The sequence below is a fragment of the Labeo rohita genome, chromosome 11, assembly GCF_022985175.1.
Source record: "Labeo rohita strain BAU-BD-2019 chromosome 11, IGBB_LRoh.1.0, whole genome shotgun sequence".
NCBI lineage: Eukaryota > Metazoa > Chordata > Actinopteri > Cypriniformes > Cyprinidae > Labeo > Labeo rohita.
This window is the reverse complement of record NC_066879.1, coordinates 22,036,366-22,052,868: the sequence shown is the minus strand read 5'-3', so window position 1 is coordinate 22,052,868 and position 16,503 is coordinate 22,036,366. Positions and strand designations below refer to the sequence as shown.

The 16,503-nt window shown below is 34.9% G+C and overlaps 2 protein-coding genes across 2 annotated transcripts; one reads left to right on the top strand and one right to left on the bottom strand.

Annotated features, from left to right (window-relative positions):
• Window positions 1-1,165: 1,165 nt before the first annotated feature.
• si:ch73-226l13.2 (uncharacterized protein LOC100150092 homolog) lies at window positions 1,166-3,580 on the top strand. Its single transcript, XM_051122532.1, has 5 exons — window positions 1,166-1,562; window positions 1,913-2,246; window positions 2,351-2,470; window positions 2,594-2,739; window positions 3,334-3,580. The coding sequence occupies exons 1-5, from the start codon at window positions 1,551-1,553 to the stop codon at window positions 3,532-3,534; spliced, it is 813 nt and encodes a 270-aa protein (XP_050978489.1). The 5' UTR covers window positions 1,166-1,550; the 3' UTR covers window positions 3,535-3,580.
• ace2 (angiotensin I converting enzyme 2) lies at window positions 3,562-14,666 on the bottom strand. Its single transcript, XM_051122525.1, is given in 19 exon segments — window positions 3,562-4,038; window positions 5,788-5,982; window positions 6,219-6,335; window positions 6,441-6,541; window positions 6,630-6,706; window positions 6,835-7,013; window positions 7,132-7,254; window positions 9,059-9,157; window positions 9,261-9,405; window positions 9,504-9,730; window positions 10,964-11,133; window positions 11,393-11,490; window positions 11,632-11,737; window positions 11,988-12,071; window positions 12,073-12,101; window positions 12,247-12,390; window positions 13,752-13,845; window positions 13,979-14,137; window positions 14,460-14,666. Coding segments are annotated over 19 exon segments (2,433 nt in total). The 5' UTR covers window positions 14,643-14,666; the 3' UTR covers window positions 3,562-3,935.
• Window positions 14,667-16,503: the final 1,837 nt, after the last annotated feature.

The following is a 16,503-nucleotide window of genomic DNA, read 5'->3' as shown; positions in this document are numbered from 1 at the left end:
GCGACAGAAAAATGTGTGTAAATATGTGTAGATGCTTTTATGCAAACTTACCTTTCTGGGCACTGAACGTGGTAGCTTGATTGCTGGATATGCAGGGTCAGAAATAGGGATGTGCCTAAATCCGAAAACCGTATTCGGAAAGGAAATGGCCTGTACTACGGAGCCCCTCATACAAGATGGGAGGGAAAAAAAAATTCAATAGACACATTTGTGTTTGTTCTTATCATTTATGGTCAGGTATGTGAAATATTTGGCTGATATCTAAATTAATACTGCTTGTATGTATCTTTAACACCTATTAAATTTAGTTTGTCAAAATATTGCGCCCTTTCCTGTTTACTAAGTCCTTTGATTTTGCAGCTTTCACACGGTCTCTCTGTGGTTTAGATAGCGTAAATTAGCAGAACAACATATTCAGTAGTGCATTAACCATGCCATCCATGCTGTTGTTTACTTCCGAAAACAGCCAAGATGGATGTGCATCCTGGTAACTAACCAAATCTTGATGCTGCAAGTGCAAACCTTCTATAACCCCATCTGCAGATATGGCATTTTAATATTGCATGCCAACATTAGAACCCTGTACTTTTGTCCTACAAACCATGCCACACCACACCACATCACACATTTCTGACTAACTGAAGATCTGTTCCACTTCGAAACCACATTTCCTGAAGTGGAGCACTAGTAAACTTGATAAAAATAAAAAAAACCTTTGCCAGGATGTCAATATAATGTCAGTTTGACGTTAGGTTCCAATGTCGGAGAGATGTTGCATTTGGTTGAGAATAAAAATCGGGTTGATGTCAGTATTTAGGTGGTCTTCACACAAGGTGCTTCCTGTTTGATGACTGCTCCACCCTCAACCTATAGTTAAAAGGGGTTATGTATTTGTGCTTTCATTTTTTTATGGGGGACCTACAAACACTAGACCTTAGGTGGTCCACATTAGGGCAGTTCACCTTACTTAATTACATTTTTCTTTTAAAATTGGCCTTTAAAAATTTACTTTAATTGTAATAATTCTATGAAAGAAACAGCTTAATGTCATTGTTTTGTAGGTCATAAAAGTCATTGATGTAAAAGCCTATGATGATGTAATTTCAGTCTAAAACGTGGTGGACGAGAATTGCATCATCTTTGTCACAAAACTAGTTATAAGCCAGCATTTTTTATTTTTACCACAAAACAGTGATTCATTTTTGATGTGCTTCCCCTCCAGTAAATACTTCTTCATGCTAAAAGTGGTGGGAAGATCCCCATATGTACCACTAGTCCTATTTTCTCCATTAACAATACTCAAACTGTCACATTTTCCACCTCCACCTTCTCCTTCCAGGAAATTTAGAAATTACTGCTGTATTTCCTTTCATAATTATCCAATAAACCCTTTGAATTACACTCATGTGTTTTCCCCACCAACACAAACTCACGCTTTGGTATACCATGTCTATAACTTCCTCTTCCAACCGCACAAGGGCTACTGACGTTAAAAAAAGCAGCGTTTCAGAGGCAGTGCTCACATCTATTTCACCAGCGCTGAGATCAACATGGCAGCAGAGGTATGCATTTACAAATCTGTTATTTTGTAGCTGATGTAAACAATTAAATATATAGTGAACTCATTTTAAAATATATAGCAATTGATTGATGCCCATATTAGTCAGTCTCCCATTTTTCCGACTCCAGATGATGAGTAGTGCAAAAACTTTCAGATCTTCTAGCTCACTTTTACTAAACATGCTCTTTCACTTCTCTGTTCATCTGTCCTGTTTAAATGTTACAGGAAAGAGAAATGAAATTGAAATATTTACTGCGACTTTTTCGTCTAGTCAGGAAACTCAATGTTCATGTGGCTACATGTTGTGGTTGGGATTTTAACTGCACTAAAGCGAATAATCTCCTCCCGCAGAACGTACATCATCCAGACACTGGAAAAACAGAAAAGCATCAGTCTGAGGACACCCAGTGTAAAAAAAAGAAGTTGAAATTTCTGAGATTCAGCCTTTCGATGGAAGATACTGAGATGGGTGGGCTTCAGGAACCATCACATCCACAACCAGGGAAGGAAGAGAAGGACATCGAGGCCGACTGTTTATTTGATGACGATTTGCTTCATTCCCTGGCTAACATGAGCTTGAATCTGTTTGATGATCAAGATTTTGACGCAGACAGCCCTTCGTGCAACAGTGACTGGCAGTTAATCGAAAGTGTGGTCACACCTGAGAATGCTGAAATTACCTATAGTAAGAAATATTCAAGAATTATTTATCCATCTCTGTTTTTATTCATTTTGAATGTTCAAATGCTGAAATTTCCAGTTATGATTGTAATATGCTGCCTTTTTCAGTTTCTGCACGAATTTGTGAAGCGATTGAAGAACAAAGAAATTGGTTCCTGAAGGCATTTAAACACAGAAAGTATGTTGCACCAAAACGTAATGCGTTATGTTTGGAGAGCACCAAGTCAGGTTTGCATCAAATAGGAAACATCATATTTTTATTATTTTCTTGTGGTGATGCTATTAGTTCTCTGCTATTTAAAAATTATTATTATTATTATTTATTGTTTATTTTTTTGTTTTTTTTTTCAGCAAAAATCACCATTTCTAATGTCATCTGCAATGGCAAGGTCACCAATGACGGTCAATCAGGTACTCCTGTTGTGCTGAACTTTACGGGCACAGATAACTTCCTTTCCTGCGACATCAAAGAAGAGAAAAAGATTTTAACAGTTAAGGTAAGTTTTATCATGACAACTCTTGGAAGATTTTAATGTATTTGGTCTTGGTGGAATAGATCTGCTAGCTGCTGCTGTTGGTTTTTGCTGTTGTTGTAGATAATTGCTGCTGCTGCAAAGCAAGTACAGGAACTGGCTATTGCCAGTACATACAATGACATGGTGCAATGAGTATTTAAGACATACTGCTGCTGCACAAGTAGCATCTATAATAATCTATAGCAGATCTATACAGGTGGAGCTGTGGAGGTAGAGGGTTTCAGAGGAACTCATGCTTTGGAACTCATGTGAAAGCATGCTTTGAACTGCTCTAGTGAATACTAACCAATGCAAAGCAGCAAGCTTATTGGCTGTGTATTCAACATGAACCAATCAGCTTGTGTCAAGTAGTTTAACACTGGTCAATATCATCAGTTTACGTTAACGGCCCATCAGCCTGCGCCATCTAGAGTTTCATGATAGAACTTGGCATTTTTCAGCTTCTGTTTTTTGATTGTGTATTTGTGTTTTGTTAGGGTTGCACTGCAGTGCTTTGCTCTACAAGTTATGATAATATAAGTTATGCTAATATAACTTCTATCATGTTTATTTCAGACTTATGACAGAACCAAGATAATGGCGTGTGAGGATGACGAAAAGTCATCCCTTATTTTCTACATGGTTCAAAAGTACGATGGTCTCCGGTATTTTGAGTCGGTGCGCTACAGAGGATGGTACATTCACACTATAAATGAAAATGCTGTGAAAATGGAAGAAGGCAATAGTTCAGCTAGCTGTTCCTTTGTCTTAGAGTGAGAGTGATACCACAAAACTCACTGAATGTTCTTATGACATCAAGGATTTTATTCAGAATGTATCTATTGTTTTCTTCCCAATTTTATGTTGTTGCATCATAGCATTGGCTGTGTTTTCACAGTTTAAAAAAATACACTTTTTTTAGTACTTTATCAATACATTTATAATATTAAGCTCTATTTACATTTGCCTGTATAAGCTACTAGAAATCCTGTTAGTTACAGCAAATTTATAATTCATCACAATATAATGTTCATGTTTCTTTCTACATTTTAACATCAGGCATTGAAGTTAACATTTGTGAACAGACCAGAAAAAGACATTTCCAAAAGTATGTCACGGAGTAGATGCTTTTTACATCGCTCTCACTTCTGATGTTCTTTTTGCAAGCACCAATATCTTTACAGTCCTGTTTGTTCACTGTGTTCCTCAAAGGCTGAGTTTACTTCTCCATCATCTGAATTCTCATAGGGGTTAACAGTTTTGTCAGACTTCTTAGCTTTCCTGAAAAACAAAAAGATTTGCACTAATTAAATGCAATACCACACTTGTGGTCTTACCTTTTATGAAGCTTTTTTTATGAAAATTCATTGTTACAGTGTGTACCTTGGATGCTAAAAATAAAATGTGTATTGCATTGTAACACTGATGGATCATGTCATCTTTTTGTATTTTTTAAATACCGTCCACAATGCATATATTGTACAGCTAAGGTCATACACCTTACAGACATACACCTTGCAGAATCTACAAAATGTTAATTATTTTACCAAAATAAGAGGGATCATACAAAATGCATGTTATTTCTTATTTAGTACTGACCTAGATAATATATTTCACATAAAGGACATTTACGTGTAGTCCACAAGAGAACATAATAGTTGAATTTAAAAAATAACGAAAAAAAACGACCCTGAAATTCAAATATTTAAATGCACTTGATTTTTAATACTGTGTTGTTACCAGAATGACACACAGCTGTTTTTTTTAGTCATAGTTGTTTATGAGTCCCTTGTTTGTCCTGAACAGTTAAACTGCCCACTGTTCTTCAGAAAAATTCTTCAGGTCCCACAAATTCTTTGTTTTTTCAGCATTTTTGTGTATTTGAACCCTTTCCAACAATGACTGTATGATTTTAAGATCCATCTTCTGTAATAGTTGCACATAAGTCCCTCAGTTTGAAAACTGAGGGACTTATGTGCAACTATTACAGAAGGTTCAAACGCTCACTGATGCTTCAGAAACACAATGCATTAAGAGCCAGGGGTGTAAACTTTTAAACAGAATAAAGATGTGTTTCTTATTTTGCCTAAATATCATATTTTTTCATTTAGTACTGCCCTTCAGAAGCTACAGAAGATACTTACATGTTTTCCAGAAGACAAAATAAGTTAAATTTACCCTGATCTTCAAATTCCAAAAGTTTTCACCCCCCCGGTTCTTATCAGCAAGCATTTGAACCTTCTGTAATAGTTGTATACGAGTCCCTCAGTTGTATGATCTCTCTTATTTTGGTAAAATAATTAACATTTTGTAGCTTCTGCCAGATGTGTGTAAACTTTTGTCTTCAGCTGTAGCTGTAGCTGTTCTACCAAACATGTCAATGTTTAATGTGGACAAGAATTACACTACCGTTCAAAAGTTTGGGGTCAGTACATTTTTATTGTTTCTTTTCTTTTTTTTTTTTTTTTAAAGAAATTAATACTATATTCATATAGTTCATTCATATTCATATAAAATATTCATATTTTGAATAAACACTGTACTTTTTAAACTTGTTATTCATGAAAGAATCCTGAAAAAAAAAATCACAGGTTCCAAAAAATATTTGGCAGCACAACTGTTGATATTATCCAACATTGATCATTCTAATAATAAATCCGCATATTAGAATGATTTCTAAAAGGATCATGTGACACTTAAGACTGGAGTAACAGCTGATAAAAATTCAGCTTTTCATCACAGGAATGAATTCTATTTTAAAGTATGTTAAAATAAAAAACATTATTTTATATTTATATATATTTATATTATTTGTAAAAACATTTTGCAATATTACTGTTTTTTTTCTATATTTTTAATCAAATAAATGCAGCCTTGATGAGCATAAGAGACTTCTTTAAAGACTATTACAAGTCTTACTGACCCCAAACTTTTGAACGGTAGTGTACATAATCTTCACTGTCACTAATCTGGTTCTAGCCGCTTTCAGTCATTGACTCACTCGTGAGTTGTTTCCCATGCAATACTTACTTCTTCCTGTTTAATATCCCTGTGGTAATGAGGTAGATCCCCCCAAACACAGTTACACCCATCACTACTCCAAATACCACCAGCCAAACTGTGATTTTCTCCTCTTTTGGTGGAGGTAATGTTGCCCGCAGCCCAACAAATTCCATTGTTTCATCACTAAGTAAAAATGCACCATTGATGCGGTCTCTGGACAGCCTGTGAAAAGTTAATAAGGGAAGTTCTGTCACTGGAACGACTGCTCAAGTTCCCCAAAATTCATACAATCTATAATTAATCAAAATATACTAGGAAAATTCTATATATAAATGAATGGTCAAATTGTTATAGTTGCAACATATGTTTTAAAATAATCTAAATCTTCTAAAATTGTTATACACAATATTTTATATTTTATTTCTATATTTTTATATAGTATGGTTTTTAAGAAATACCAGATAGCTGCCTCTACATCTGCCTTAGGAATGACTGTGTCTGGTTTAGTTGGATCCATCACAACAAAATAAAAGGAGACTCTAGGCGTTTCATCGTAGGTGTTGATACTCTCTGGCCTGTGTGCAACAAACATGTTGTGCAATGTCACAGTTTCACAAAGAAAATGATTCAGTCACTCTTAGATGTGCAATTAGCCAAGGATAAGAAGAGATTATACTTACAAGAAATTCATTTCAATTCCCTTTTCTTCCAAGTAGTACTGGCGCATGGCAAAAGCCATAGTGGACTTAAAGAGATACATTTCATTTGGATTCCAAGTGTACTGGAGATTAAAATGAACAGTAATTAGCAAAGGCACATTCCATTTGTATCTAACTCATTATGTTTGTTAAAAATTAAAAGAGACTTACTGCATCATCTCCCATGGCAGTTTTAAGGCTTATTCTGACTTTGAAAGCATTTAAATCTGCTTTATTCATAACGGATGCTGTGAATAAGTAAGCACATCCAATTTAAAAACATACAGTATGTGATTTGTCATTGTCATTTTTCAATACTGGATACTGGAAATGTATTGATGGAAATGTAATGTTTATGTTAAAATGAAATACTAACTTGGGTTAATGCTGACGTTCCAGCCGGGCACTCTGTTGTTATTCTGGTTCTCTACCTTCAGCCAGTCCATGAGAGTGCTAAAGTAATTTAGAAGTGGCTTAGAGTCTATCTTCGTGGTTCCCGCAACCTCTTCCAGAGCACGAGTCCAAGACATGGATCTGCCTAACTCAAGCATATGCCTGCGGACCAAAATATTCAATCGTTTTTAGCAGTTATGTTTTCTGAATATGAAAGAATACAGGAATAATTGATGGAACATATATTAAAAAGCAATATCAAACAAAGCATTCTCCATACCTGAGTTTGTTACCAGCTTTGGTTGAGTTTGTAATGTCACATGTGTAAAGGGGACCGGTGTGGCCGGCTGCCTGACATAGGGCCTCTTGAAACTGGAACTGGTATATGGTTCTAGTGAAGTACCTATTAGAGAAATAAGACACGGTTATTCATATGGCCATTAACCTGAGGACATAAAAGTTTACATCCCCTTTTCAGAAACTGCATGAATGTTTACAAAACACCTGAACTGACCTGAATACGATATTTCACGTAAAAGACGTTTAGCCTACATAAAGTCCACAAGAGAAAATAATGGTTGAATTTAAAAAAATGACCATGTTCAAAAGTTTACATATGCTTGATTCTTCATACTGTGTTGTTACCTGAATGATCCACTGCTTGCTTTTATTCAGAAAATCCAATTTTTTTTTTGTTTTTCAGCATTGTTGTGTATTTAAACCCTTTCCAACAATGGCTGTATGATTTTGAGATCCGTCTTTTCATACTGAGGACAACTGAGGGACTCATATGCATTACTACTATTACTATTACAACTATTACAGAAGGTTCAAACGTTCTGATGAATTTGAAGATCAGGGTAAATTTAACTTATTTTGTCTTCTGGGAAACATGCAAGTATCTTCTGTGGAAGGGCAGTACTAAATGAAAAAAAAATTATATTTAGGCAAAATAAGAAATTCTGTTTAAAAGTTTACACCACTGGCTTTAAGTGCAGTATTTCTCCTTTGGAGCATCAGTAAGTATTTGAACCTTCTGTAATAGTTGCATATGAGTCTCTCAGTTGTCCCCAGTGTGAAAAGAGGGATCTCAAAATCCTGCAGTCATTGTTGGAAAGGGTTCAAATACACAAAAATACTGAAAAACCAAAGGATTTGTGGGACCTGAAGATTTTTTTCTGAAGACCAGCAGGCAGTTTAACTGTACAGGACAAACAAGGGACTTATGAACAACTATCACAAACAAAAACCACAGCTGTGGATCATTCAGGTAACAACACTTAACTTCAACTTTTGAACGGGATCATTTTTATAAATTCAACTATTATTTTCTCTTGTGAACCAGCATATGCTGGTAGGTATGTTTTGATGCTGGAATGCTGGTTAGGTAGGTTTTGATGCTGGTTTAAGCTGGTCCTTTGCTGGTTTATGCTGGTCCTTAGCTGCTTTATGCTGGTCCTTTGCTGGTTCATGCTGGTCCTTGACCAGCATCATGACTAGCAAAAACCAGCAAAGGACCAGCTTAAACCAGCATCAAAACCTACCTAACCAGCATTCCAGCATCAAAACATACCTATTAGCATATGCTGTTTTTTTCACCAGGGTACTTTCCTCTCCTACGATTACCAGGCTCTTTACATGTTGTTAAATAACATGAAACTGAACGTACATGCCGCTATCATTATTTACGATGTTGCAGTTATAATTTTTCTCAGTTTCTGATAAGAACGAGGCAGGAGAGTCTCCACTTAATCAATTGTAATGTTCTGACTGACTACAAACACCGACTCAAAAGAGTTATTTATTTCTGGATTTTTTTTTTTTCTGTAATGTTTTGACTCACTAAAAAGGAGAAAAGTGTCATTTATGTCAGCCTGCTACATTGCTAGAGCTATATTTTTGACTCACTAGAAAGAACTGACTCAAAAAAGTCATTAGTTCCGGGAATCGGGCTACTGTAGTAACAGTTGTTTGAATTGAGTAAAAACATTACTCATATTTGTTTATGAACCGGCCAACAGTGGTAGCTTTGGGTGTTTGTTTATCCCTGCAGACCGCTAGAACAGCACTTTCGCGGTTTCTTTGTTATGGTCGTGACGCTGAAGATTCAACAGTGTGGGAACATCACTGAACACTAGTAGTACGTCTGTAGAACGAGTCGTGCTGTACAAATGATTTAATTAAATGAGAATCGCAAATGACATTACCTGATAAAAGAATAATCCCCAGAAACATGGAAAAGAGCAGGTGGGTCACAGTACAACTCATTTCTGGGCACAGGCTCAGCCACTCCAACTAGTTCTCTCCTGTGGTAACAAATGTTGTGATGAGCCATAGAGCCAAATTGTAACTAAGATTTCATAATGTTTGGATTCTGATGATTGTCAATGTATGTTTTGTGTCACTCACTTCATTTGCCACCAGCGGAGCATCCACTCCTGTTTGGGGATGGTCTCTTTGAAGACTTGCCACCTCCATTCCTCCAGCATGTAGGTGAAGGGCAGAGTGCCCACGATGGTAAGGGCCTGCTTCAGAAGGAAGTTAATGTCTGTCTCTGTAATTACAAGGGGGGAACAAAGTTTTAGGTTTAGGTAAAGCATGTTCTTCTGCTGACATTAGTTTCTGATTATTCAGATGAAGTCAGACTGGTACCATAGTCCTGTTTGAAGTCAGGAGGCAGAAGCCCCAGTGACTTCAGGTGAGAAGGAGTGGCGGCAGAAAGGGACATGATCTCTCCCACAGCCTCATGGAAACCTTCATTAGCACCATCTCTCAGCAGGTATGAGTGCTGACGGTATGCCATTTGGTACTGGTTATGACCCATCTCATGGTGAACAGTTAAGAAATCGTCCATGTTCACTTTAGTGCACATTTTGATTCTGTAAAAAACAAAAACAGCTTGCTAATTCTTGCACAGAATGAGAACAGCAGATAAAATTAATATTGGTTATTCTTGAAAAAACATATAAGTTTCCATAAAAATATTAAGCTGCACAACTATTTCTAACCATCAATAATAATAAATGTTTCTTGAGAACCAAATCAGCATAATGGCTGCTGAAAATTTAGCTTTGGCATCATAAGAACACATTACATTTTAAAATACACTACCAGTCAAAAGCTTTTGGACAGTAAGAGTCTCTTCTGAATTTTTAGCATCATTACTCCAGTCACATGATCCTTCAGAGATTATTCTAATATTGTGATTTGCTGCTCAAAAAAACATTTATTATTATTATTATGTTGAAAACAACTGAGTAGATTTTTTCTTTGATGAATAGAAAGTTCAGAAGAACAGCATTTATCTGAAATAAAAATCTTTTGTAACATTATAAATGTCTTTATCATCTCTTTTGATGAATTTAAAGCATCCTTGCTAAATGAAAGTATTAATTTCTATAATTTCTTTCCCAAAAAATAAAAATTATACTGACTCCAAGCTTTTGAATAGTATAGTGTATAATGTTACAAAAGCTTTTTATTTCAGATAAATTCTGATCTTTTGATCTTTCTATTCATCAAAGAATCCTGAAAAAATGTACTCAACTGTTTTAAATATTGATAATAATAATAATGATTAAAAAAAATGTTTCTTGAGCAGCAAATCTGGATATTAGAATAATTTCTAAAGGATCATGTGAGACTGAAGACTGGAGTAATGATGCTGAAAATTTAGATTTGATCACAGGAATAAATTACATTTTAAAATATATTCAAATAGAAAGCAGTTATTTTAAATAGTAAAAATATTTCACAATATTACTGCTTTCGCAGGCTTGGTGAGCGGAAGAGACTTCTTTAAAAACATTACAAATCTTACTGTCCAAAAACTTTTGACTGTGTATATTAAAATAGAAAACAGTTATTTTCAGTGGTAATAATATTTCATGACATTACATTTTTTCTGTATTTTTTATCAAATAATTGCAGACTTGATGAGGTTAAGGGAAGAATGTAACTTGTAACACATTAGAAACAATTAGTTCTTTTTGGAAAAACATCAAAAGGAATTATATATTATATAATTAAACAGTTGTTTAAATTGTATCTTATCTACGGGTTAATCATTACTAAACATTTTGACCGAATGTAACACGGCTTTATCACCCCACCTGAAGTCCTCTCTGTTTCCCATGTCCCATGCGGTAGGATGACACACCACATCTCTTCCTTCAGGCTTAACAAACATTGAGTTCGTCCAGAAGTTGTCAAACATTGCAGACATGTTTACAGACATGAAGAATTTTTCTGCCTCTGTAAACAGGCGCATTTCATCCCAGCCCTGAAATAGTATCAAATAATTAGGAAAATAATTAGCTTCATCATTTACAACTCCATAATAGTTTATTGCTCCATATAAAGAACAAAATGAATATTTGGCATAGATCAGAAGTAATCTCTGATCAAATGAGCAGACCTTTAGCCTGAACTTTCAAATACATATGAAGATAAATATATGAAGATAAAACCTTAGAGATTAAAAGATGCTTAGCTTAGACCAAAAAGTTGATAATAGAAATTAAAATGGTCACATGTCTTACCTGGGCCACCATTTCAGCGCTCACGTCGATATCAGGCTTTTCTGGATACGGGATCATGAGAGGATACAAGTTGGTCCAAAACCGTCCCCACATATCACCTGAATGTGAAAAGTCAGAAAATGTTATAATTTGATCCTAAACAACACTATATTTAAATACCAAACATTTATTCTAGTATATGCAATTTAAATTGCACTGTTTGGACAGTGCAAATCACTTAATAATGTCCTGTATATTACCAAGCAAGTGTGCTGGAAGGCAAGCATCAGAGGCGATATGCCCAGGATAGACTTCTTGCAGTTTTGCTCTCACATAAGCATGAAGCTCTTTGTACAAAGGCAAGATCTGGAAAGTCATATTAAGAGTGAGTTTTCAGAATCAAAAGAAGATAAACTGTCTTCATTTTTAAATACAAAGGGCATTTTGTGCCATTGATGGTTCTATTAAAAAGATTAAACATCCCTGGAACCTTCATTAGGCTCTATAGATTTTTAAAATATTCTTTGAAGAACTGTTCACTTAAAGGTTCTTTGAGGAACCAAAACATTTTGGAACTTTATATTTAAGAATCTTTGACTTGATTTTTTTCACCAACCTCCTGGTAAATCCGCCTGGAGTCTTCCATAACTTGGTCTCGGGAGTAACTGTACATGGGTTCATCAAAGGTTTCATAATCCCCCCCTCCAGTAATCTCCATGGTCTTCATAATCTTTAATAAAATGACGTAAAAAATCTGAACTTTGTCACCACCCTATCAGCTGTCCATAAAATCGAAGCAGTAAAAGCAAAGGTATAGTATTATCATATATGCTTATTAAAAGCCTATGTCATAAAGTTAAGAACAGAGCTCATACTGTTAAGTTTGGCAGCTTCGTTCTTCAGGTCCACATATCTCTCATACAGGGGTCTCATCTTCATCCCCGCGGCCACTCTCCAGCCCTCCCATGCATGGAGACGCTCATAGTAGTCCCTGCTGTTTGCCATGATACTCTCTAGGCCTAGAGAATAACAATGTATTGAAGTCAGGTAAATTTGGTCACTGATTGAAATCACATGTACATTTATTTGTGACCATGAACCAAAAAAGCTGGTTAAATAAGCTTTCCACTGATGTATGGTTTGTTAGAATAGGACAATATTTGGCCGAGATACGACTATTTAAAAAGATCTGAGTGTGTAAAAAAATCAAAATATTGAGAAAATTGCCTTTAAAGTTGTCCAAATGAAGTTCTTAGCAATGCATATTACTTATCAAAAATTACGTTTTAATATATTTATGGTAGGAAATTTACAAAATACCTTCATGGAACATGATCTTTACTTAATATCCTAATGATTTTTGGTATAAAAGAAAATTTGATAATTTTGACCCATACAATGTAGGCTATTGCTACAAATAAACCTATGTAACTTATGGCTGGTTTTGTGTTAGCAGTGAGATCTCGTAACACTACACATGGTAATCAATTTAGTTAAGACAAGTCTCTTTCAAGTTTAAACTACCGTTTAAAAGTTTAGGGTTGCTAAGAATTTTTCATCATATTAAAGTCTCTTGTACTCAACAAGTCTGCATTAATTTGATAAAAAAAAATTGTAAAAATAGTAATATTTACTACAATGGTAAGTCTTCGGTGTGACATGATCCTTCAGAATCCTTTTGCTGCTCAAGAAACATTTCTTTCCAAAACCCCCCCCCCCAAATTTTTATTAAATGTATATATATCTTGAATTTTAAAGAAATATAAATTGAATTTTAAAGGAATATAACACACCAAACATAAGTTTCTGGACTATTTTACCTTTAACTTACTTTATGTTTTAATTTTCAAATCCACTTTAAAACCTCACCTCACCTAAAACCTCACCTCTTTTAACAATGAAATTGAGAATAGAAACTGTCAGTTCCCTTTTTCATTTTTCGTTTACAAATGACACATAGTATGGAAACAAGACGTCTGCTTTACAATGCTGAGATTTCGGTGAAATGTGACCACAAAACCAGTCGTAAGGGTCAATTTTTTTAAATTGATATTTATACATCATCTGAAAGCTGAATAAATAAGCCTTCCATTGATGTGTGGTTTGTTGTTGGATAGGATAATATTTGGCCAAGATACAACTATTTGAAAATCTGCAATCTGAGGGTGCAAAAAAATCTAAATATTGAGAATTTTTTTTAAGTTTTGATATATTTACAGTAGGAAATTTACAAAATATCTTTATAGAACATGATCTTTACTTAATATCCTAATGATTTTTGGCATAAAAGAAAAATCATGTTGGCTGTTGCTACAAATATCCCCTTGCTACTTATGACTGGTTTTGAGGTCAAAGGTTACATATGTACGGTTGACATTACCTGGCTCCAATGTCTGGCAGTCAGTGGGGTTGTCAATTTTGCACACAGTCGCTGTGTTGTAAATAGTGCTCATCTCTGACATGATGTTGCCAAGCTGTGATACACAAGGGATTCGGGTCACGATAGTTTCGACACGTTTGCCATTACCACAACAGAAGTGATACTACAGTATGAAAGACAGTTTTAATGTGTAGGTGATGTTATTGTAAAACGCCAGTCATGCTTACTTCAGTAGCTTTGTCTGGTGAAAGTGCCCCTGATCCTTTATCTTGAAGCTTTTGGAGCTGGATTTTAATTAGTGGATCAGAGATTTGATCAATGGGGAAGGCACGAGACTCATCAGATACCTTACCGTAGTACTCGCTCCAGATTGCATATGCTGCAGCCTAAAGAGAGTTGAAGAGAACTCATGATGGAAACCCATATTCTGCTACCACTTTTTGTCCAAAAATTAGATATTTTGTTATTTCAAAATATGAAAGAATGAAAAACTGCAAGTCTGCAAAAGACTGAAAAAGATGCTTGTCGTGACAAAATCATATTTTCCATGATTGCAACAGGTTGAAACTGTCTGCAGAAGATGCTTAACTTGTCATGAACACACATATCCTGCTATATGTTGTTAAAACAAAATTTCCTACCAAAATTAGATATTTTGTGATTTCAGTAGTCAAGAACAAGATTGGAAAAGATGCTTTTTGCACGTACCTCTTTATCTGCATTTTCCTGGGAGATATCTGTATTGTAGGCCCAGGATGCGAGGGAATACTGGTACATGAGATTGGATGCCTCTTCATCAAATTTCTGTAAGAATTCCCTTGCACTGTCCTCCACAGTCTGAGAGCAAGCCACAGAGGCCACGGCCAAAAGCAGAAGCCAGCGAGCGAACATCGCGACAGCTCTTGTCCCACCAACACTGACACTGTTGTTTTCCCCATGCGTGGTTTTATCGAAGAGGCTCAATTGCTTTGCCCTTTGACCAGTGCCATAACCTAATGGTGCAATGTTGTGCTTGAATCCAGGTGGGATGGTTCCAGGAAGGAGTCTCACTGGATGTTGCATAACATATCTTCTGCTGAAATGAGCATATTTAGTTTTGTATTAATATTTATATTTGCTATTATGATGCTAGAGTGTTCTGGATGGTTGCTTAAGTTTTCTAAGTGGTTGATAGCAGTTGCAAGTTGGTTGCTACAGTATTCTGGTATGTTATTTACGAGCCAAGACCCTAATGTCTGTGATATTCTCATTCCTTGTTATGGCTTTCATTGTGGCATTTTATTGCAAATCAGATTGCTTAGAAAAGTAACATTACATCTCTCCATAATATTTTTTACTATGACTCAGCAATTAATGAAAATGATCCAGATTATTATTATACAAATTTACAATTGTAGTTTTTCATTACTATTTATTTTGAAATTAATATGTGCTTTATGTACTAGCCATACCTGGTGTATTCATTATTTAAACCTAAAGCAAAATACACCAAAATACTCTCTATACTTTAAGCAGAAAGTCCATTGTGCAAACATAATCTAGGCCTATAAAAACATAAATAACAGTGCCTGTGACGACTAAAGTAGATCTTTATCAAGATAAGCTGATGACTCAGAGAGTTTCATAGTTAAATTATATGTTACAATATTAAATAATAAATTAGATTGAACAGAAAGATGTTACAGCTGGAACATGTAGAATGTAGATCATTATTTTAAATTTCGTCTGGAATAATTCCATGAACTATTAAAATGGAATGGTTGGGAACATGTTGAAACAGTCACTCTATAATTTAGAGGCTTTACGCAGTTTTCAACCCCACCTTCACATTTACAATTACTAAACACAATGTCCAGGCAAACGTTTCAACTTTGAGACTGTTTAAGTAGATTGCGGTTTAATCTGTTTATGTTAGCTCATCCATAAATCAGAGATGTGATTTTATCTTTCGTATTGTTTTATGGTTTTTATGTGAGGTTTTAAAGCGAGGTTGGGTTAAGGTAAGGTTGCCTTTGTCAGCACTTGTAAAACATGATTAAATGTTAACCAATAAAAAAGGAATAATCACTATATTATCTTTTATCTATTATCTCACTATATTATATTTCTTTTTTTTTAGTTATTCACATTTTTTTTTTTTTTCTTAAAAAGATACTGAAAGTAATTTAATGAAGTGCTGATCCAACTTGCAACCATATTTTGATCAAATTAGCCTGAAATTCATTTACAGTTTTATGCTAAAGTTTGGGAACCCCTCGCAGAATCTGTGAAAATGTGAATACCCTTACAAAAAAGACGTTTATTCAAGTGTGCTATTAGTATACTTCTTTTAAACTAAAAATAGGAGAGTATACTTTTAGTCTACTTTTTATGTACTTCTCAGAAATGTATTTATATACTTCTCAGAAATATACTTAAAATGACATTTATGTATACTTGATTTATACTTGGTTTATATCTACATATATTTGAGCTATACTTGTGTTCTGAGAATCGATGTTTTCATTGTTATACATGAGAGATGCTATTACACAACTTCTGTACAAAATTTCCAAACCAAGTGAAGAAGAAACCAAAACAGGCGCTCCCACACTGTAAAAAATGCGAAACATTTTGAGTCTCAAATAGTAAAAAATGCTATTTTCTTGAAACTAAAAACCCTTGTCAGACCAACAAAATGACGCAAATGTTGTCCCAACTAGTCAAACACAGTTGTCTGAGCAAAGAATTTCATATTGCTGATATTTTAAGG